Here is a 23,869-nt window from a genome sequence, read left to right as displayed (position 1 = left end):
TCCAGCTCCTCCCCTCCCCTTCCTTTCCCCATCCAGTATTTTGTTTCCTTTCAGAAAAGAGCAGGCTTCCCAGGGATGTCGACCAAACATGGCAGAATGTTACAGTAAGACTGGGCACATTCCCCGGCATCCAGGCTGGTTGAAACTACCCAGTAGGAGGACAAGGGTCCCAAAAGCAGGCAAGAGTCAAGAGAAAACCCCACTCCAGTTAGGAATTTCACAAAAGACCAAGCTACGTGACATATGCAGAGGACCTAGGCCTTAACCTCTGCAGGCTCCCCGATTGTAGGTTCTGTCTCTTTGAGCCCTAGAGGCCTTGCTTACCTGATTCTGTGGGCTGTATTCCTGTGGTGTTGATCCCTCTGGCTCTTATAATCTTCCTCAGGATTCCCTGAACTCCATCTAACAACTTGCTAGAGGCATTTTCTTGAGGCTACCTCCTCTCAGATGACTAGCTTGTATGAAGTTGACATAAAACTAGCCTAAGCAAGTATTCTGTCACCAAGCTATATATCTCCAGCTCTCCTTTTGGTACAGGGACTCAGGCTGGCCTGAACTCAGTCTTGTAGCCCAGGCTGGTTTTGATCTTGTTATGTCTGCCAACAGCTTCCCTAGATAGGATTAGAGGCTTGTGCCACCAAGCCTGGCTTGACCCTGTCTACCCCAACCCTTTTTTCTTTTGAGACTGTTTTTCTGTGTAACAGTCCTGACTGGCCTAGAACTCTGTAGACCAGGCTAGCCTCCTAAGTGCTGGAATTAAAGGCATGTACCACCATTGCCCAGGTCTCTGTCTTTAATTAAAATAAAAATTGTGTGTGAATGTGTGTTCTTGTCTCTGAAGGCCCAAGGTGCTTTTCCCAATTACATTCCATCTTTAGTTTTGGAAACGGTGTCTCTCCTTGGTAACAGATAGTGGAGTTGGCCATCTCTGTCTGTTTTGATTGATAGAAGTTCCTTTAATATATTTATAACAACTCCACTTTATATAATGATTTAAGGTCTGGCAAGGTATTTCAGTGGGTAAAAGGTGCTTCCTGCCAAACCTGATAACCTGAGTTGGATCCTTGTAACCTACGTGGAAGAAGGTAGAGAACTCATTCCCACAAATTGTCCTCTGACCTCCACAGGTGCACCCACTCCCACCCTCACACAAAATAACCTCACACAATAGTTTTCTTAAGTATTATATAAAACCAACAACTCCTGTTATCTAATCCTATATGAGTAGGGAAAAGGAAAAGTTATGCTTTACCAAAAGCCACAGCCAGATGGAATAAAGAATATGGAATTAGGAGCCTAGAAAAAAACCAAACAAAAGTTATTGCTTTTATTTGATATGCATGTGGAAGTCACGCATATGAACTTGTTTGTGGAGTTGGTTTCACCCTTCACCTTTACATAGGTTTTACGATTGAACTGAGGTCTGTAGACATGTGTATACTCAGTGAGCCATCTTGCCAACCTGTATTTCTCACCTTTAAAATGTGCTATGCCTTCTGTATAAGGACTTAAATACAATTTGCTTTATATTTATAATAATAGCTTAATTTTATTCTAGCTGCTGTCATAGGCTTTTATTTATATTTGTGGTACGTGGGATTGAACAAACAGCCTTATGAACTCTACCTCTGAGTTATACCACCAAACTAGATCTGGTGCTCTGGAAGAACAGCATGTGCTCCCAACTGTTCCGAGACTAGTGGTTCTCAACCTGTATGTCCCAACAAGTCTTAGTTAAGGTTTTTATTGCTGTGAAAAGATACCACAACAGGCCCATTTGAGGGTTGAAAAACCCTGTGGGAATAAAAATGGCTCCCATAAGTCCATAGGGAGTGGCAATATTAGGAGGTGTGGCCTTGTTGGAGGAAGTGCCTCACTTGAGGACTCAGAAGCTCAAACCAGGCCTAGAGGTTCATAGTTCTCTTCCTGCTGCCTACTGATCTGGAATGTAGAACTTTCGTCTTCCTCTCCAGCACCATGTCTGCCTGAGTACTCCCATGCTTCTCGCCGTGATAATGGACTAAACTATGACCCAGCCCCAATTAAATGGTTTCCTTTAAATAGTTGCCATGGTACAGCTGAAGAGTTGGTTTACACCTCCTCAAGCACCAGCATGTGTGGTGCACTGACACACATGAAGGCAAAACATACACATAAAATCATAGAAATAAATCTAAAGTATTTAAGAAAGAGTTGCCATGGTCATGGTGTTTCATCACAGCAATAAAACCCTAAGACAAATTCTTTCACAGGAATCACACACATCAAGTATTTATATTACAATTCCTAAGAGTAGCAACATTACAGTTAGGAAGCAGCAACAAAAACAATGATATGGTTTGGGTCAGCACTCGAGGGTCTGTATGGAAGCGTTGCAGCATTACATAGGTTGGAAACCACTGTCCTTGATCGTGCTATTGTCTTTAACCTCTCCCCAGGCAAATCAGTATCTTTGAAACTATTGTAATCTCATTAAGAATAGACTCTTACAAAAGGAGCGATGTGTAGCTGGGTGTGGTGGCATAGATCCTTAATCCTAACACTTAGAAAGTAGGAGCAATAAGTATGAGGCTAAGGCTTCCCTGGCCTTCAGAGTGAGTTAAAGCACAGGCAGGACTACACACAGACATGCCCCGCCTTAAAACATAAAAAAGCGCAAATACAAGTCACACATGGCATAGAGATTGTGAAGAGCAAATACAAGTCACACATGGCATAGAGATTGTGAAGAGCAAATACAAGTCACACATGGCATAGAGATTGTGAAGAGCAAATACAAGTCTCACATGGCATAGAGATTGTGAAGAGCAAATACAAGTCACACATGGCATAGAGATTGTGCAATGTGCATTTGCTAGCTTGGGTTCTGAGTCTTATATACAAAGATGAAGCCTCTTGGTATATGTAAGAGTTAATGGTTATTGTTTTTGCAGCATTTGCTGATGCTGCTGTAGACCCTATTGATTTTCCACTCGCACCTGCATATGCCGTGCCTAAGGTAAGAAAAAAGGAGGGGCTGTACCCATTATAGCAACTTCTGGTACCAAGATTGTAGTTTCTACATTTTAAATGTTCATTTTTAGAAGCAGAGATGATTGGTATTGAGCCTTTCCATTTCAGAAAATAGTAACTTGTCAGGAAACCTCAAACTCCATATTCATTAGAATGGATTAGAAGTGGATACTGAATCACTTGTAAATCATTCCAGTGCTTACACCTCGAGTGGTAAAAGAAAGGTGCCAGGTCTAGAACACAAAGTGAATAGGGGCTTGGCAGAGGTTTTTCTATGCTGAAAGGAACCATGGATTGCATGGCATGTACTAAAGAGTAACTGGAGACTCAGTGAACCCACATTGTTGTCTTTTGTTTCCAAAGGCAAATACAACCAAATCTGTGGGAAGCCACTCACAGGCAAAGAAAGAACAGGACACTTAGGGGTTCAGGGATCTCAGATGTGTTCAGCAAATGTATGCTTATAAGAGATAGCCTCAACTTGACCTTTTGTTTGTTTGCCAAGTTCTTGCTATGTTTTCTGAACATACTGAACTTGAGATCCTCCTACCTCAGCCTCCTGAGTGTTAGGATTAGAGGTGAACACCACCCCATCCAACTAGAGTTGACATCTGAGAATTATACAGATAAAGAAGGTAACTGTAAGAATAGAGAAGGACCAGACATAACACAAGGTGGCAGATATTCACACAGGAGCAGACACTTTTGAAAATGAATGCACTAGATTAGCAGCTAATGGTAAAATTTCTAAACAAAAAGGACTTTGGCAATATTTTAAAATGGTATTATTATAAGGATACCACCATTAGCACAAGAATCCCTTCCCTTCAAGATGGTCATGTTTAGTGAAAGCAAACATGATCAAAGATTTCACAAGAAGACCTGTGATATCTGTGCCTGAGATAATCAGCACAGCTTTTCTAGAGAAACTGAGGAGACACGTGGGAACAGACAAAACTCTCTAAGAGTAGAAAACTAAACACATAGCCAGCAAGGGAGATCTTACGGACATATAGCATGAAGTACTTTTCATACAGAGAATGCACCTTTTCAAACACTTGTGGGGACTGTATTATACTATAATGTAATTGCAAACACAATTCTGATTATAATACAGAAAAGCAAACTCTGAAAAACAAACCCTTTAAAAAAATCCTTCCTATTTAAGCAATTATTTACTTAAAAGGAGAAATATAAACCAAAACTATAAAATCTCCAGAAAATAATGAAAATAAGTTTTGATTGCTAAATATTTCTGGATAATCATCCTGAAATTTATTTTTAGGTTCTTAAATATGCAGGACTGAAAAAAGAAGACATTGCCATGTGGGAAGTAAATGAGGCATTCAGTGTGGTTGTACTAGCCAACATTAAAATGCTGGACATTGACCCCAAAAAAGTAAATATCCATGGAGGAGCTGTTTCTCTGGGCCATCCAATTGGGTGAGTATCTAACAAGCAGTGTGAGCCAGGCCAGCAGCCGCCTCTGTGTCTACAGCTGCCTCAGCTCAGCACACTCCGTTGTTCTTGATTAGCAGTTTTCCTTCCTGTCCGTCTTTAAGAGCATCACTGTTTCTGGGATAAAATCTAGCAGTGAGCACAGACTTAGCACATCTGTGGCTTAAAACCTAACTGCCTTAGGGTTTCTGTGCTGTGTGTATCTTCTATGCTAGGGGATCTATTGCTATGATGAAACACCATGTGCAAAAGCAAATTTGAGAGGAAAAGGGTTTATTTGGGCTATATTTTCACATGGTAGTCTATTGCTGAAGGAAGTGAGGTCAGGAACTCAAAATAGGGCAACAACTTGGAGGCAGGAGCTGATGAAGAGGCCATGGGTGCTGCTTACTGGCTTGCAGCCTGCTGTCTATAGAACCCAGGACCACCCGCCTAGGGAGGGCACCATCCACAGTGGGCTGGGCCCTCCCACATCAGTAACTAAGAAAGTGTCCTACAGGCTTTTGTATAGCCTGATCTTATGGAGACATTTTCTCAGTTGAGGCTCCCTCTTCTCAAATGATTGTAACTTGTGTCAGGTTGACATAAAACTATCCAGGACACTAACAGTGTTGGGTAAAGAAACTAAAGCTCAGGTTTCTATAAGAACTGTAACCCTCTTCCTGAAATTCATTGTCTAAACTTAAAAGTACTTACCCACAAGTACTGGATTTTCAGGAAGTCAATCTGGAATAGAAACTTTTCTGGTTAGTCCTAAATTTTGTTCTTGATTAAAGAATTAAATGCTTTCTTAATCCTAGGATGTCTGGAGCCCGGATTGTTGTTCACTTGGCTCATGCCTTGAAGCAAGGAGAATTCGGTCTGGCTAGTATTTGCAATGGAGGAGGAGGTGCTTCCGCGGTGCTGATTGAGAAGCTGTAGACAACTTGTTTTAGGAGACAGTTCCATGTGACCTGCTGAAGTGAATGTGACTTCTTTGGGCCAGGTTATATTCAGCAGAAGCTATTTCATTTTTTATTATTTTTTATTAAAAATTTTTTAAAAATCATATCAAAAAACCCATTGAAATTACAAATAAAAATTTCTTCTCCTTTAATCTTTTTTTGGGGTGGGGTTGGGAAACTTCAACAGTCTGACATTCTACTATTTGAAATAGCAATGTAGGCGCTAGAGGCATGGCTCAGCAGTTAAGAGCATTTGTTGCTAGCTGGGTGGTTCATAGCTTTAATCCCAGCATTTGGAGACAGGCAAGTAGATCTTTGAGTTTAAGGTCAGCCTGGTCCACAGAGCTTGTTCTATGACAGCCAAACAAACAAACAAACAAACAAAAGAGCATCTGTTGCTCTTGCAGAAGACATTTGGTTCCCAGGACCCACACTGGGTGACACACAGCCAGGAAGGACTTGTACACTGTATTGCAAACAGAAACCAGAGAAATGAAACATTATGCTTTCCTACCTCACTTGCTGCTGGTACAAGTAGAAGCCTCCATTCTAGGAGATAATTTGTAATGCAGGTTCTCTCCTGATGAAGGTAGAATAAAAATTCCAGCATTTTTATGTCTAATAAATACACCAAAGAAATGAGAAAAATCTCAGATGGGTTCCTCCAGGAAGGCCACCATTCACCATCACAACAGCAGCCACAAAGCTCCTTGACTCTCTCAAGCCCCCAAATCTAACATCCATGGACTTCTATTCTGCCATTACAATGAACACTTTGGCTGTTTGTTTTTTGTTTTGGTTTTGAACTTTAATCCTTGGACAGTCAAAATTGGTTTCAAGTAAAGTTATGTGAATGCAAATGAAAATTTTAAAAAGGATGGTTAAGTCTACCAAGTGAGCACAAGCTATAGCAACCCATGTCCACTAAGCCAGCACAGTGGCTCTTTAAAAGAGTCCTACAGAGAAGGAAGAAACAGTCACAGACCCAAGAGCACAACAAAGAATAAATTCCATGAGAGGAACTGAGAACCAGGAGAAAGACAGACTTAGTAAACCAGTGGAGCTATAGAATGAGTAAGGAAGAAAAAATAGTATCCAGGCTAGCCAGAGAATTAACAAAATTACTGTAATGAGAAAATATCCTCAGTTCAAATTTTTAATGGGTTCAACATAAAACTTAAAAATATTAAGTCAAAAACATGACCCACTGGGTGCATGCCTTTAAATCCCAGCACTTGGGAGGTAGAGGCAGGAGGATCCGGGTCTACTTAACCAGCCCGGTCTGGTTAATAATGAGTTCCAAGACAGCCAGGACTATACAGAGAAAAAAATGCTCTCTCGAAAAAACCAAAAAAAGTGTTATCTGGCAAAGACTCAGACTAAAAGTGGCAGAATGGAAAACCGTACGCTCTCAAGTAGAAGCTAAAAGCAAGTAGGTGTAGCTTTATACATCAGTGATAAAAGCTAGATTTCAAATCAGCTTGTCAGACAAGACAAAGAATGTCACTGTATATTAATGAAGGGAACAATCCACTAAGAAGACAGAAGAGGGTTGAGAATGTAGTCAGTTGGTAGCATTGGCCCAACAGACCCAAAGCCCTGGGTTCTATCCCTGCACTACAGAAAGAGAGGCAGGGAGTGAGGTGGAGTAGAGGAAGAAAGGAGGGAAAAGGAGAAGAAATGATTGAAAGCATATACATTATGAATGTTGATATACTCAACTTCATAATACTGAATGTGAAGTTCCAAACCCTGGATAAATGGCTGAGGTGCCTTTTTAGAATATCAAAGCAGACCTGGCCTCTTGGTTCTCCCAGCATCCCTCAGTCCCAACCTGTTACAGGACTATGGCTGGCATACCCTTCCCCCAGAGGCTCTTCTCTATATAATCCAGATATTTTGGTTGCCCGCCATTTTTGTACCTCTGGTGTCCTAGCTGCTTCACCTGGTTCCTCTCCCTCTTTTCCCCTCCCCCAACATGGCCCAGCTCAGTCTGATCATGCCTGCGCTGGACTCTCCAAGCTGTAACTCTAGCTATGTTCTCATACCTGTAACGAAGTTTCTCCTCCACCAAACCTAGGAGCGGTCATGTCCTTTCCTTTCCTCTTGATTTTTATCATTCACTTAACAAAACTCAACAGTAATATCTGAGTCTATTGCCACTCACCAATATAACATCCAGGGGAGGGATTCAAGAACAAAACTTCAGAGTACAGAACCCAGAACTAAACCCACGGCTATGGTTGACTCTCAGGAGTTGTTGAAAGGGAAAGCCTCCGGAACAAATGATGCCGGGAAAACTGGATGTCCTCACACAAAAGAATGAAATTAAACTCTGTACCTACCTGTTGGGGTGTTTTGTGCACTGTATATTCAGCTGATGATTTCTATGCCCAAATGTGGCTGCAGTCCAGAAGATGGCATAGTCAAACATCTCTGGTCTCTTATGTAAAAATCGTTTCTACCACTTATGATTAGTTACTAAAGCCAATTAGTTGATCAGCCAATTAGCAGAGTAGAAGAGAATAGGGTAGGACCTCCAATCCTAGTCTGGGGATCCCAGAAAGAGATGGAAGAGGGAGAGAGAAAAAGAATAAAGTGTGGAGAGGCCATGAGTAAAGTGGGAGCTTAAAGGTTCTTTGGAAAGTTGGTTGGTTGGTTGGTTTCCTGCTGCAAACACAAGGAACGTTTCACTGAAGCAGACAAGTGAAAGGATGTTTTGCTAAAGCAAAGCATGTGAAAGGACATGTGATGAAGGATTCTGTGCTAACAACACGATATATTGGTCAGCCTTATGTAGTTGAGCTGCATTTGTTGGGACTCCTTAGAGAGAAACACCAAAAAACTTCTGGTGGTGTGCTGCAGTTAGGCTGACTACTTAAGTATAGGACTTGTGATGTTTGGAGGCCTGTGATGTTAGCCCAATGTACAGTGATAGAGGTTTGGCTGGGCTTGCTTAGAGAGCTAGCTGTGCAATGCTTGTGGGTCTGCAGTCTTCACTGATTTTTGCTTCCCTGAGAGAAGCACAGCTGAGGACTTCCGGCGTCCCTCTGGGTCCCTCCTGCTTACCTGCACTGAGGCTAAGGCCGGGCTGTCTCTGTTAGGTAGTGCCATTGATGCTGATTCATGTTTGTTAACCCAATTCCACGGAACTTGACTGCTGGTGTATCTGTGAAGCGTTGAGTGGATCAAGCTGCCGCTGTTAACCTAGGAACTGAACTGACGATTTCCACATGAGTTGCTCCAAAGAACCTTTCTAAACAGGTCCACTACCCCATCCCACCCCTGTATCCTTTCTTTTCTATTACATCTCCTGGGTGGTGGGCTAAAAGGGAGGTTAAAGTGTTCAAGAACCATCATTAAAAACAGGTTTTGAAAAAATTAAAGTTACACATGTGGATGGACCAGGAAGGTTCACCACAAGGTCAGTCATGAGGAAAGAGCAGCCATGAGAACACACATGGACTAGAGGGAGCCAAGACAAGACTCAGACTGAAGGTAAAGGAGCACATGGCTGGGAAACAGCCTTAGAGGGTTAGAATAGCTCAGAACCTGCTCAGCATAGTGTATGCAGCTTGTTAATAAAAATACCATGTCTCTAATGGGCTAGAGCTGGCACAGAAATGCCCTGCAGTTATTTGGGAGCAAAAGGGACATAAGAAATCCTCCAAATTATATTCCCCTTGTACAAAACCCAGTTTTAAAATGGATCAAAGACATTAATTAATGACCCGAAACCTTGAAACCACTACAGGAAAACAAGAGGAGATAGATCTCAATATAGGAACAAAACAAGTACTGACAAGAATTCCAGCAGCCCAGGAAAGCTGAGCAAGAACAGAGAAATGGGATTGCACAAAATTCAAAATTCAGCACAGTAAAGTTAATAGAATGGAAAGACAGTCTACAGAATGAAATATTCACTATTCATCTGACAGACGAATATATTCATGATATATAAAGAAAAATAACGGGGGGGGGCACCAAATAACCCAATCAATCTGTGCAGGTGAGCAAACAGTTCTTAAGAAGTAGAAATGGTTTGTAAATATGAAAATGTTCACTATCCTTAGCCATCAGAGAAATGCAAATCAAAACTAAATTTGGGGACTCAGCAAACTCCTCAGTAAAGTGCCTGTCACATAGCATGAGGACATGATCTCAGATCTACAGCATCCACACAAAAGCTTAGATCAGCCTGTATGTCTAACCCTAGCACAGGGCAAGAGAGGCAAAAAAAAAGAGACTAGGCAGGGAGATTTGGAGTTTGCTGGCCAACCCATCTATGTTATTAGTAGGCTTTTGGCTCAGTAAAAAAACACATCTCAAATTAGGAGAATGGTGCTAGAGAAATGGTTCTGGCTCATTCTTGGAAGCACGGAGTGTGCACTGTTCTTCCAAAGGACCCAAGTTCAGTTTCCAGCACCCATACTGGGTGGCTCCTAGCTATCTGTAATTCCAGTTCCATGGGATCTAATGGTTTCATTTGGACTTGTACACAAAACCACACTGATATTCATGATTAAGAATAAAAATGAAAAAGGTAGAGACGCCGGGCGGTGGTGGCGCACGCCTTTAATCCTAGCCCTTGGGAGGCAGAGGCAGGCGGATTTCTGAGTTCGAGGTTAGCCTGGTCTACAGAGTGAGTTCCAGGACAGCCAGAGCTACACAGAGAAACCCTGTCTCGAAAAAAAAACCAAAAAAAAAAAAAAAAAAAAAAAAAAAAAGAAACCAAAAACCACAAACAAACAAACAAAAAAAGGTAGAGACATAAGATACACAACAGACACACCCTTACCTCAGTTCTATTCTTGCTAAGTCACACTGCAATGCTTGGAACTAGCCTTGTCTAACAAACTGGTGGATACAAGAAGCTTCAAACAGGGCTGTTTCTTGACACTCCTCAGTCAGTTCACACAAGACCAATGGCCAAAACGGGAACAATTACTAGAGACACCTCTCTTCAAATATGGGTTTGGCTCCACTACTGCTCTTACTATTTCTTGCCCTTTGAAGGGTGGCTAGAGATCAGGCAGAGATACCCCTGCCTTCTTAGGCAAGCGATGCAAGTCTCAGATTTAGTCTTCAAGGTTCCTAACAAGTGCATGCCAGAGACAAACAAGACAGGAAAAGTGGCATCCAGTGTTTTCCATTTCAACAAGGATCAAACTGACCTCTTGTTTTATTGCTATATATCAAGAACCTTCCCTGTTCCTTGCCTCAGAAAGTTCTGCCAATAAGAATTAGAAGGAAAGTGTGCAAGAGAGACTAGATTCTTACTGGGTATGCAGTGCATACTCAAGCTCCATGTAAGTGAATATAAGTTTCTTATCCAAGCCAGGCAAAACGTTTCAGAATGTACAGCTAGTTGTTACCAGTAAGTAACTCACACTTTATAGTATTATCATGAACTCCTTCAAATGGGAAGGAAACAGAGCCCTACTCCCAAAGGCCAGTAATCACAGGGGTTCACAGGATTAGAATGTCCACAGCAACTATGTCCTGGGAACACTGCAGTCCCTTTTAAATTGTGCAAGCAGGACCAGTGAGATAGCTCTGAACATAAGTGTGTTCACTCCAAAACCCGGCGACCTGGGTTTGATCTTGAGAATACACATGGTGGAAGGAAACAATTCAATGTGTTAATTTCTTCTTTAAAGAAGAAATTATGCAAAGTTCATGACTTATAACTTAACCCTGATATATACAATAGCAGCCTCACTTGGAACTACTCAGGACCACAGCTGTCTCTTCTTGCTGTCTTTAGGGATACTAGATAGACTTGCATTAAACTTAAATCCCCCCATGACCAGTGTTTCTCAACCTTCCTAATGTTGTGACCCATTAGTACAGTTCCTGATGTGACCACCAACCATCAAATTATTTTGTTGATACTTCATAACTGTACTTTTGTTACTGTTATGAATTGTAATGTTAGTATCTGATATGCAAGATATGTGATATGTGGCCCCCCAAAAGGGTCAAGATTCACAGGTTGAGAACCATTGTTCTAGGATATGAAGTATTTAAATGAAAATGGTATCCCCTTGAATATATATATAAAAAAACTTCTAGATGCTATCCGGTAATATTGTTTTTGAGACAGAATTTAACGTAGCCCAGACTGACCTCAAACTTACCATGTACCCAAGAAGACAGACCTTCAACTACTATTCTTCCTTCTGCTGTCACAGCCCAACCGATGGAACTACAGGCTTACACCACACATTCTTGTTCCATTGTAGACTTAGACTTGAGAACACTTCTAAATTCACCAAGGATTAATTGGCATCACTACCAAAGACCTAACTGGCCATTTAAAGGTACTTTTTCAGAAAGAAAAAAGAATAAAAACAAACTAAAAACCTTAACCTGATTCCAGTGTCTAAAATTAAAATACTACATGACTTAGTTCACAGATATAGATATATCTATATGCACATATGTACTCTATTTTGCCAAAGAGATCCCTAACTTCTCTGAAAAGAGTCATTCCCCTTTCCAATGATGAGGTCCCCACCCAGCATCTCAGACCTCCCTCTAAGTGCACATGTGTTTGGCCTTCTATATCCATCCTGGAATCAACCTCACTGCATTCTTTCCCTGGGTACCTGGACAGTTGCAGGCTCTTTCATAGTTCAGTGCAGCCAGCTGTCTAACATCAGGTAGTATAGGCTGCATGTGTTAGCAAGGTGGAACTGGTGTTGCCCACAGAAGCATACAGAACTACAAGACGCAGGTGACCACTGGCTATAAAAAACCAAGACTGACTAGCACAGCCAGGTGAGGAAATCTGTAACATGAACTTGTGCAGGCACCATGGCAGGCCAGTTGAGGCAGAAGTAGGGCCCGAAACCTGCCTGAGTTGCTGAGACTCATGTTTTTGGAGGTCTCTAAGCTCCTGCAATGCAGTCTTTTAATATATGGCACTGGGTTAACCGGATATCCACATGGAGTATCAATTCCAGAGGGATGATTTCTTAAAATAAGACATTAAACAAAAAATGTGAAGAGAAATACAGAAAATATTGTTATCTGAGGACCAAACCCAGGGCCTTGCAAGTGCTTTACCACTGAGCTAAGTCCACAACCTCTCAAAACCAAATCAAACCCAAAAGAACTTTACTGATACTTACCTCATGATCTTTACCATTTGCTCATGGCAATGATCCTGCCTCAACCTCTTAAGTGCTGGGATTATGTGCCCTTTGTAGCCTTGAGCAGTCTGAACAGACCTTGCTTGCCACACAGGACTTTAACACTTAGGTGAAGCCAGCCACTTTGTTTACACTTGCAACTTCCTGCAAGAACTTAGAAGAGACTTCCTGCTAAGCCTGCTTTGCAACGTTATCCAGCTGAAACAAAGGATGGGTTCAGGTGGGCTTTCCCTATGTATACAAGTGCTGAATGTTAAACTTTGAGCCTTGATCAGAAAATTTTGTCTTGGCTCCATGTTTCGTGAACCCAGTTTGTCTGTGGCCATTGGGCAGCTACAGGATTACAGGCTTGGGCCTCTATCTTAACCTCCATTTGCTATTCAGTATCAATTAAGCTATAACCTTAACATATTCTGAAAATTTATTTCAATGAAGTTTAGTTTGAGATAGCATCAATTCTAAATTAGGGAGTATAATAGTCATACTTGAAAAAACATGAATATTAACAGCTAGAGTAATGATGCAACAAATGAACACAATCTATGCACATGGTGTTTAGTTCATACATGCTACAGTTCTTTCTGTTCTAACTGAACTGCAGGCCAACCTTGAACTTGTCTAATTTTCAGATTTGGGGTAATAATTGGAAAAACCTGAATGTGTTTTTTTAAACAGAACATACATTATTTCACCATCTCGTAACTGAATGTCAGTCTGACCTGGAATATATTCCCAATGTACCACCATCTTTCTGTGCTGAACAGTCTGTATATTCTCAGCTGAGTCTTAGAGCTAGAAACAAAGTTAAGAGATCATGTGCTAATCCAGATCATGCTTGTTGTATATGTACTTGTTGTATATATTCTTGTTGAAGTGAAAACAAGATAGCAAGAAGTAGGAAGCTGCTTTAATATGTGCTTTGGGATTAGAATTCAGAGTTCATCTCTTATTCCTGAGTCAAGTAATTTTGCCACCCATTAAGACTTCAATTCAGGCATAGTGAGAATGCCCTTAATCTCAGCACTGAAGAGGCAGAAGCATGTAGGTCTCTGACTTTGAGGCCAGCTAGGTCTACAGAGAGAGTTCCAGGACAAGCTGAGGCTACACACAGAAACCTTGCCTTGAAAAATAACAACAAAAAAAAAATTGTTCATTTCTGTCTTTCTTCAAATCCTGTTCTATAGGAGGAGCATTCAGTTGATTCTTTTTATACTTTTTTCCCTTTATGTTTCCTTTGTATTTGTCAAGTGTCAATCTTAAGTGTATAGGAACTGTATTGCATTCATCTGTACACTGTCTGTACACTGCCTGGCTCATACTAGTACTCAGAAAAATGTTTCCTGGATTTTAATATACAATAATAGTCAGTATCTAATGTCTGTCATCTCATTACAAGTTAATAAAGTTTGTTTCTTTGGCTTACTGTGTTTTCTTAAGATACAGCTGGAGAGTCTTTGAATATCATTCCTGGTCCTCAGGAAAGGAAAACTCAAACCAGTTTAATGTCTCCTGGTAGACGTAAAAGGTAATTATTTTATATAATCGGCACATTGCCAGTAGCCACTTAAAAACAGACAAAAGGTAACCCTTCACTCTCAACTTTTCAAGCAAATTGCATTTCACAATTCTGAATATTTTGGGTTTCTAAAATGTAACACAATGTATCATATATTACAAAATAACATACAAATTAAGCACACTATTTTAATATAAAATATGAATGTTTTGATTAATGGAAGGATTGTAAGAAGCTTCACAGTCTAATAATGCTTTGCCAAGAAGTGGGCTTTAATGCTAAATTGGAGACCGAAGAATTGGTTGTCAGAAGTTTTTGGACTTTAGAATTATAAAAAATTGTGAATCACGGTAAGATGAAGTACATGTGAGCATGGGAAAGGAAAGTTTATTTTAAAAACTGTAGTAGCTGGGTGTGGTGGCACATACTTTTATTCCCAGTACTGGGGAGGCAGAAGCTGGCCAATCTCTGTGAGTTCAAGGCCAGCCTTATCTACAGAGCCAATTTCAGGACAGCCAGGGCTACATACAGAAACCCTATCCTCAAGACCCCTCACCCCCCAAAAAAACCCAAATAAACAAACAAACAAACAAAAAACCAAAACCCCCAAAGCAACCAAATCTGTAAAATGAAAACAGAACAGATTTGGATTTCAAGAACCCATGTAAAAAGCGGGTATGGCTGTGTGTGTCTGCACCCTTGCTTCAGATGTAGTAAACAAATATAGGAGGATAGCTGGGACTTGCTGGACAGCCAGCATAGCTTAAAATTATCAAGCTCCAGGCCCAGTGAAAACCATTGTCCTAAGGGAAAATGGCAAATAAAAATAAAAATACCTGATATCCTTTTGTGTGTCTGTCTGTGTGAGCGGTGCACATGCACACACACGCACACAAACTGTCTTTGGACTTACTATCTAGTGGTTCAGGCTAGTTCACTAAGAATCTTGAAGGCCAGGAAGGGTAATGCATGCCTTTAGCTCCAGCACTTGGAAGGCAGAGAGGCAGGAGGATCCCTGTGAGTTTGATGTTAGTTGCCTCTACACAGGTCAGCCAGTACTACATAGAGACCCTGTCTCAAAAACAAAACAAACAACATGACAGGAATCCTGAAGACAATCTGTATAAGGTGCAAGCCTGCAATACTGGCACTTAGAGGAAGTTAGATAATGAGGACCAGGAATTCAGTCACTGAACTGTGTAATGAATTCAAAGCCAGCCTGACTTACAGGAAAAGACACTGACTAAAAACACACATAAAGCTATTAAAAAAAAAAAAAAAAAGCATGAGTTAATTATATATGAATTCTCATTATGTAGCACATATGAGTTACATAAGAAAATCTGTAATTTCCTGCATTATATGAATTCCTGAAACACAGAGAATTAAACTAAGCTACAAAGAAATTTAACCAAAAGTTTCTAAATAGGACTGTCAATATAAATCAAACTGGTAAAGTTAATAAAAATATATTTATTCAAACCTAACTGTATGATAGACCCAAGCTAAGTTATGTAAACATTAGCTGTATGCTTAATTAATTCCTTAGGAATAGAATAGATCATAGTCATATAAATTTCTCAAAATATAAATTTGTACAGTAAAATCTAACAATTAAAAAGACATAATTTATATCTTGAAGACGTTTTTTGTTGTTGTTACAATAGGATGAATTTATTTCTTAAAGGCCCAGTACAAAAAATGGTTGAAGAAAGTGACTTTTTAATAAAATATACACCCGTAGAAAAAAAATCCTAATATACTGATATTTAAACAGTAAGAACTTAAGAAAACACTTCAATATCTAGGCACAATCGGTCAGGTATTAATGATAATTTCTGCCATTCCTTTAAAGGTTAAGCCAACTTGACTGTTGTTTCTGAGTCAGTCCAACACAGAGAAGGCACCTCTCACTCCCCTAAGGACCTTTTGAGAGTAACTATTTATAACACTTTAAAGAACACAAGGTTCTATAGGTTATGTATAAACACAGTTATTTACACATCCCATTTTAGGGTAAACTAAATTACAATATAACTATGATTTGCATTTTTACATCTTATGATGGACATGACTTTCAAAGACACCAGAAGATAATCCTCCATATAAGCTTTTACATACAAGATTTAAATTACATGTGCATTGGTCACTAGTATGTTAAAAAGTCTATGAATTAGTGCAATTCTTTGTATCCCCAGTGCTTAGGGAAAGTTTACATATAATCAAGAAATCTCGACTACTACATAACTCAAATTTTTATGGCTCAATAGTCTAACCACTTAATGTTCTGTAAAAGATTTCAAAAAGTTGTAAGTGAAATATCAGAACACTTAATAAATGGTTTATAAAAATCTCTTTAAAACAAAGAGAATAGATGATCAGAATAAAGTATAAAACTTCAGAAATATAGTTTTTACTGAAATTTATGAAGGGTGATAAAATATTGACTCTAGGGGGTAAATCATCCAACTGTTGTTTTCTGATTAGATATTTTACTAACCAGTTGAGGTGGTTATCATTATTATTTTTTACTTAGTGGCTTATCTAATATTGGCTGAAGGTAATTTATAATAATTATCATCTTCCTCCCAAGGAGATGAGAAACTACTCCAGAAGAATAAGCCCCAGACATCAAGGAAGTCAATCAAGACAGTGTGGGAACATTAGGTTGATTTAAGCCCTATTTTTACACAATATACACATCTACAATATACAGGGTCAAAGTTGTACAGTTCTGCAGATTGGGTTTACTTACATTTCTGCGTTATGTTCTTTTTTCTAAAATACAAATATTCCATGAAAGTCTATTTACAAACTAGGAAGCTGCTTCAGAAACAGCATGACTTAGATATAAAGTGAAACCTCAGTACAGTCAAAGTGCAGGTCATGTTTGCAGTCTCTCTACCCCATTTCCTGTGCGCAGTTTGAAGGACACTAGTTTTAAATAGCTACTGGTCTCTATGTCAGGGTGTTTGTTCACTCATCATAATGCAATGAGAGCAAAAATTTGTCCACATCCATTCCTGCTGGAAATGAACTAGGTAGCTTCTTTTTCTGTCAAAACAAAACAAACAAACAAAAGAGAGAAGGAAAAACAATAAACTCTAGGCCAGGTAATTTTCTTAGCAAATCACCTAAAACATTATATTAGGTTCTTTATTATTATTAAAATTGCATCATTTTTGAGTTTGTTAGAATTTATTTCTATATGGAAAGACAGGTTTTACTAACCCAATTCAATGTTAGTTTAGGGCAAAAGGCAAAAAACAAATCCAGAGTATATATGTGAATGTTGAGACAAGAGAGACATGCTTCCTTTAAGGTGGTCATTTTTGTCAACTCATAAACTTTACAGAGCATTACCAACAGATACTGTTGTACTCTACGGATTAACTGTGTGCATATGTGTATGCATAAGTCACAGTACTACTTTTGGGAGTGTTTCTGCTACTACATGGTTCTTAAGGATTGAACTCTATAGGGGATCAGCCTTGAAGACAAGCATCTTTACCAGTTGACCCCTTTGCTAACACACATTAAAGAATACCACTCACTCATCAAGCTCCAAACATTAAGATAGAAGAGATGCTTTTTAAAGTATTAGTCTATATATAACAGACTACAAAACCACAGAGTGAGACGATTTTAGGTTAAATGATGAGGCACAGAGGAAGAGACCAGAGACTAGACATGAACAGGCAGGCAACAGGAATGACACACACTTGATACAGAATTCAAACTCAGGCTTGCAGGTCACCAAGCCTTTATAAATGCCACTTCTCTAACTTATTATTCTTTCTCCTCTATGGCATTCACATACTTTCCGTTTAATCTATTTGGTAAAACAAATTTTAAAAAAACGCATTTTATTTATTAATGCTACTATCCTTGTACTGCCTTACTACAGACAATCATGGTTAAAGAAAAAACCAAGGACATGTGTTTTCAGCAGAAAACTCTACTAGGTTAACCATCATTACAGACTATGGAAGAGATGGAGAACATGCAGTGTCTTACTGATTAATTCATGTAATGGTAGTTTCCCAGGCTTTCACACTTTCTGTATTTGCATGAAAAATTCCTGAGCAATATCATGACAGAAACATTCACTTTTCCTATGGATGATACTTAAAGACAACTTGTATCATTGTGTGACTAGGAAACACTGCTAAGTACATGCATGGTTTTGAGAGTAGCTGCGGCAAACACTACTAAACTCTCTAACGTCAACACTGAACGAAGGGATAGGAATGGAATTGAAATGAAAACTTTCAAACTTGCCTTGATTTTCTTCTTTTTCACTGGTACTGATGAATTTGCAAGATTTTTACTAGAAGTGCGGGAGTTCCTCTCACACTCATCTAATTCCTCAATTTTCCGTTTCTTCGTAGTGCTCCTTGAAGATGTTCTAAATTGCTGTGTGTTATCTTTCAGAGGAGTTGCTGTAGTCCTGGCAATTGCTGCTCTAGAGAGAATCATGAGTGTGTGGGCAGCCATGCTCACACTGTTCTCGCTGCCTGTTTCACTGGCTGGGCTGCAGGCAGGCAAGTCTGCAGTGACAGGAGGGACCATTACTCTGGGCATGCTGCCTTCTTCAGCACATCGTCTACTAGCGGGGGCCTTCATACTGTCACTAGGTTCTTCTTTATGCTTTTCCCCTGCTCCTGAGCCAGGTGTTCGGGGTACTGGCAGGTCAGTATCGGCATTCCTATTCGCTGGGCTGTGCAATGGAACATCCTGCAGTATTTCTACCCCAGTTAATGAACTGGCAGGTTTACTCTGCTCTTGTTTTTGATCCTTTACAGACCCACCTACAGAAGTGGCATTTTTATTGTTTGAGGGTGTGGCTTGTTTTTTGGTCAATTCCTGCAGCGAGGCTATGGCTTTTTCACTCCTCAAGCTCGCATTCTGCTGCCCGCCAGGCAGTTTTGAGGCGTCTGGATTCTTAGGCCTTTCCCCATCTCCGCACAATTCATTCTCCTTGTTAGCTGTTGCTTTATGGAAAGATTCAAGGGCCATTTCCATGGGAGAAACTTTCTTTTCAGACTGAATTTCTTTCACAGTGGTGTGTCGACTAGAAGCAGTTTCTGATTTAGATAAAATCTTGGGCACAGTTTTCTCTCTCTCTCTTTTGATGGCATTATTAGGAGGTAGCTTTAAGGTGGAGGGCAGAATGGGTGAGTCAAGATGAGGAAAGGTTTCCTTCTTTTCTTTGTTGTGAGAGGTTATCTTCTGCAGTGGCCCCTGGGTATTTGCAATAGAAGAAACAGCACTATCGAAACAAAGCACCCGCCTATGACTTTCAAAAGGCTTGCTGGGAGGAACTACCCTCTCTGCTGACAGGGGAATCGTGGTGTCTTCCAATGTTTTCCCAAGTTCAGTGGCTATATTCTTATCAGAAGCTTCAGTTCTACCAAAACAAAACATCTCATTTTTAGCAATCCCCCAAAATCAGTCATTTAAGCATTTTAATAACTTACAATACAATGTATTTTTATGCTCACCTTTGCGTATGACATGCTTCTGAAAGACTGGACAAATTTGTCAAATTATTTCCTTGTTTTCCTGGAATTATAAATGAATTCATTAGAAATTAAAAATTAATTCATTGTGAAAGAATATATTCTTCTGAAAGAGTCAGATGATATTACAATGAGTAAATCAGCTTACTTGCAAACAAAACTCTTTCATATACTTATTTTTTCAATACTTATACTGTTTTACAATATAGACTCATCCACTCTATAGAGGAAATCTAGATACAGACCCAATGATTTGGTTTAATTTCAGGCAAACATGAATTCAACCTTCAGGGCCACAACTTCTAATGCTCCAGATGGTACTTAGTGCACCAATTCTCTACCAGTGTCTCTAAATGAACAGATTCCATGGATAACACACACACGACCAGGTTCCTTACAGAAAAATGGAGTTGTACATATAACAGAGATATAGCCTTTAATCATATCTAGGTTAGTTATATGATATAATACAAATACCATGTTAATTGCCAATATTATACTGTTCAGAGAAAAATGATGAGAAAGGTATTTGGCACAAATGTAATTTTTAACTCTAAAATTTTCTACCTGTGGCTGGCCGAATCTACAAATGTCAAAGAAACTGAGAAGGGAATTCAACTGTACTTAGATCAATATAGATGTTCAAGAAAGCACCTTGGAGCCTGACAGTGGCACAGAAGCAGAGGCAGGAGAATTTTTGCTTGTTAAAGGTCAGCTTGGTCTACAGAGCAAGTTCCAGGATAGCCAGGGCTATACAGAAAAACCCTATCTCAAAAAACAAAAGAACAAAACGAAGCACCTTGGGGAAAGAAGCTATGATAATTAGAAGTGGTGTTTGTGAGACCTGGAGTTTGAATGGAATAAAGTCAAAGTAATAAAATCACCAATGGAGAAAAAAGGGAAAGAGCCATATGAAGTAGGGATAGGAGTAGATTAGATGGGCTTTTTTCCATAACAAAGCCAGCTGGTGTATCCAACCACACCAGGCTGCTTATGCTGGGCTAGGTCCAGGGAAATGGTATCAAAAACTCTGAACACAACATACCAGAAGAGCTGGGGAGAAACAAATACTCCAATTAGAGGATGAACTTAAGGTACTTGGAGGAGAGTGAAGCCACATGCCATAGACATGGTACCTGAGAAGGGCAAGAGGCCCTCACCACTTCCTCACCCCCACCACTACTCAGAGAAGCCACACACTGGCACTGCAGAAAAAGCAGAACAGGGAAAGTGTGGCAGCATCCTGATGGGAACAACAGACTCCAAGCAGCAGACTGGAGACTGCTGCGGAAGTATAGTAAGGTGTCTGAGGCTGAATCTCAAAGCCCTACCCTGGCAATGGCAGGGAGAAGCTGTACACCATCTTTATAGACTGAATAAAGTAAACAAGTGGGCTCTTCCCATCAATCTTAGTTTCACAATTTTAGCATTTTAATCTTTGACTTAAGTTAATTTTTTAAGTTTCCTTTTTATTATTATTATTTTTGCTATTTATACTTCTGTACTTTAAGAGTTCAGGTGTCTGGGAGGTGGGGAACTGCGATCAGGCTGTAAAATGAATAACTAAATAAATGGAAAAAAATCAAAAGGAACTACAGGCAACTAAGGAAAACTAAGAGAAGAAACAGTCTTCCCCAGGGAATGGTACATCAGTTGGTTATCCATCGCCAATGATCAGCCCTGGAAATATACATAATAGTAACATTATACAGATTGAACAGATTATATTTAGGAATTTATATATATTATATATATATAAAATAGAACAACAATTAATGAAAAAAGAAGCCATGGATGTGAAAAGAGGCGAGGAGCTATGGGACGGTTGAGAGGGAGGAAAGGGACGGGAATTGATAATTATGAGCTCAAAAAACAAAAAGTAATTAAAAAAAAAGAGTTCAGGTGTAACTTAAGGCTTTATATGTGTCCTTCCTTTCTCAAAACCTAACACACATTATTCCCTATGGGCCCATGCTCTAACCATATACCTGGTCATTCTTACTGTTCCCTTCTCCCAGCTCTTTTTCACTGTTTAAATACTGATATCCATTTATTTTAAAAAAAATTTCAGAGTCCCATTTCAAAACAGGATAACAAGTATATAAAGAACTCAAACACACAAACACACAGACAAGGAAACTGATCTAGACAAGAAAATTAGTTACCAGAGTGCATAAAATAATCAGTAATTCAAAGAAAAAAATATAAAAAAATGAAGCAAAATTTCATGAAGGAACTTGAGATGATAAAAAGACTCACAGAAAAGTTCTAAAACTGAAAGAACCAATCATCAAAGCCATGGAAGAAAGCACTGTCAACACACAAAAGCAAACAGATAAAAAAAATCTGGTTTTTTTTATCTGTTGATAAAAAAATTGCTCTTAATTGCTGGAGAGATGGCTCAGCAATTAAGAGCACTGACTGCTCTTCCTCAGAGGTCCTGAGTTCAATTCCCAGCAAACACATGATGGCTCACAATCATCTGTAATGGGATCTGATGCCCTCTTCTGGTGTGTCTGGAGAAAGGTACAGTGGATTCACATACATAAATAAATAAATCTAAAAAAAAAAAAAATCAAAAAACAAACAAACAAAAAAAAATATCGGGGATGGAGGTAAGTCTGAGCAGTACAGACATATATAAACGGGGAAGGAAAGAAAGAACCAAAATTTCTAAGAAAAAGGATTATATTCAAGAAACTCAATCTGAATATAGGGGTAGAAGAAACTGATAAAATCTATAGGCTCAGACAATGTATTCAATATTATAGCCAAGAATTTCCAAAGTCTACACAAAGAAAGAGATCTAAACACAAGAAGTATTAAGGACCCCAAATAGGGAGATGGCTCAGTGGTTAGGAGCATGTGGTTGTTTTTCCAGAAGACCTGGGGTTCATTTCCCAGAACTCACATGGAGGCTCATAACCATCCAGTTCCTGGGAATACAGTGGCTTCCTTTCACATCAGTGGGCACTAAGCATGCACAACTGCAGTTACCTCACTGGAGGTAAAAAGGAGCTATTATAAACACTCTCCAGTAAAACCCCTGGAAGATCCTCAGGGAATACTTAGTGGATCAGGGAGATTCCTTCATTTCCTTTCCTTTTTCTCAAGAAGGGACCTCAAATTGTTCGGCCTGGTCTAGCTTCTCATTTCAGTCTCCCATGGATGAGGTATACAAAATTTGCCACCACATGGAGCCAGGAGCTTCAATTTTATACTATAAGCAACAGGGAATTCCTGAAATGTTTAGGTACGAAGTTATATATTCTAATATGTATGGGGGAAGGGGTCACTGAGCTAGCAAATATAGGATGAATTAGAGAACTGATGATATCCCCACCACTACCCCAAAGAAGACAGCAGAATAGGACAAAACTGATATGACAGAAAATGAAGAATATTTGAAGTGAGTGACAAATGTGTCAAGGGTAACTCAGGTTTTTGATAGAGTGAAGAGACAACGTATTTAAGAAGAAAACATTCAGTTGTGGCTTTTGAGATATAAAGTTGATTTTAACTCTTTATAAAAAAGTACCTGTAATAGGCTTGTTTCTGAGTCCCTGAGCCTTCTGTGGTTTTTGAGAAATGGGGAACGGAGTGATACTTCTATTACAAACTGGTGCTGCTAAAGGCATATGAAGGACCTAGGAGAAAGAATAAGAGAAAGAATCCTATTTATTATGCTGTTTGAAATGCTTCCCCACACTATTTTTAGTTCACAAATGCTACCTGCTGAGGAGGAGTAGAGAATGTATTTCCATTCTGTCCAACTACAGACACAGGTATCATTCCCACCATTCCTTGAAGTACAGGCTGGACTGGAGAAGCAATTATGATGGCAGATCCTAAAAAAACAATTCTAATATCAGATTTCCTCCCTAAATCTTCTGACAACAATAAATTAGTATTTTGAAACAAATTCTATGACCAAATCTTCTTTCCTGACCGTCTCTGCATCAGCTCCAGGTTACTGTCCTCACTGGTTTTGATTATATGGACCTGAGCAAAATAAACCCTTTCCTCCTCAGGTTGCTTGTGGTCATTTACATCTCAGCAATAACCCTAACTAAAACAGAAGTTGGTATTAGGAGTGTCCCACTGAAGACCTGCCCAGTTTATTTTTGTGAGAACTGTGGAAGAACTTTGGGCCAAAAAAGCACTTGAGTGTTGAGAGCTCAATGGGCTGTTCTGTAGGAGCTTGGAAGATGAGAATGTTGAGAGCAGTGCAGACAACGGAAGCCTGGCTTCCTAAATCTC

General features: G+C 39.6%; 2 protein-coding genes across 4 annotated transcripts in view; one reads left to right on the top strand and one right to left on the bottom strand.

Annotated features, from left to right (window-relative positions):
- The window catches only part of Acat1 (acetyl-CoA acetyltransferase 1), a 30,070-nt gene extending 24,504 nt beyond the window's left edge, over positions 1-5,566 (top strand). The window contains exons 10-12 of one of the 2 annotated variants that reach the window (XM_076925229.1): positions 2,934-2,998; positions 4,298-4,455; positions 5,271-5,566. In XM_076925229.1, the coding sequence (XP_076781344.1) occupies positions 2,934-2,998; positions 4,298-4,455; positions 5,271-5,391 (344 nt within the window). In that variant the 3' untranslated portion in view covers positions 5,392-5,566. Of the gene's footprint in view, positions 1-54; positions 2,999-4,297; positions 4,456-5,270 lie in introns of those variants that run through there. The other variant, XM_076925230.1, reaches the window with a different exon arrangement.
- Positions 5,567-15,540: 9,974 nt separating this feature from the next.
- Npat (nuclear protein, coactivator of histone transcription) overlaps positions 15,541-23,869 on the bottom strand; it is a 36,166-nt gene continuing 27,837 nt past the window's right edge. For both annotated transcript variants that reach the window (XM_076925227.1, XM_076925228.1), the window contains 5 exons: positions 23,342-23,457; positions 23,148-23,256; positions 19,592-19,652; positions 18,369-19,497; positions 15,541-17,141 (listed from right to left, as the gene is read on the bottom strand). In XM_076925227.1, the coding sequence (XP_076781342.1) occupies positions 17,064-17,141; positions 18,369-19,497; positions 19,592-19,652; positions 23,148-23,256; positions 23,342-23,457 (1,493 nt within the window). In that variant the 3' untranslated portion in view covers positions 15,541-17,063. The remainder of the gene's footprint in view (positions 17,142-18,368; positions 19,498-19,591; positions 19,653-23,147; positions 23,257-23,341; positions 23,458-23,869) is intronic.

Source organism: Arvicanthis niloticus, chromosome 26 (assembly GCF_011762505.2).
Source record: "Arvicanthis niloticus isolate mArvNil1 chromosome 26, mArvNil1.pat.X, whole genome shotgun sequence".
Lineage (NCBI taxonomy): Eukaryota > Metazoa > Chordata > Mammalia > Rodentia > Muridae > Arvicanthis > Arvicanthis niloticus.
Note: the sequence above shows the minus strand (reverse complement) of the source record. Positions and strands in the feature narration are given on the sequence as shown.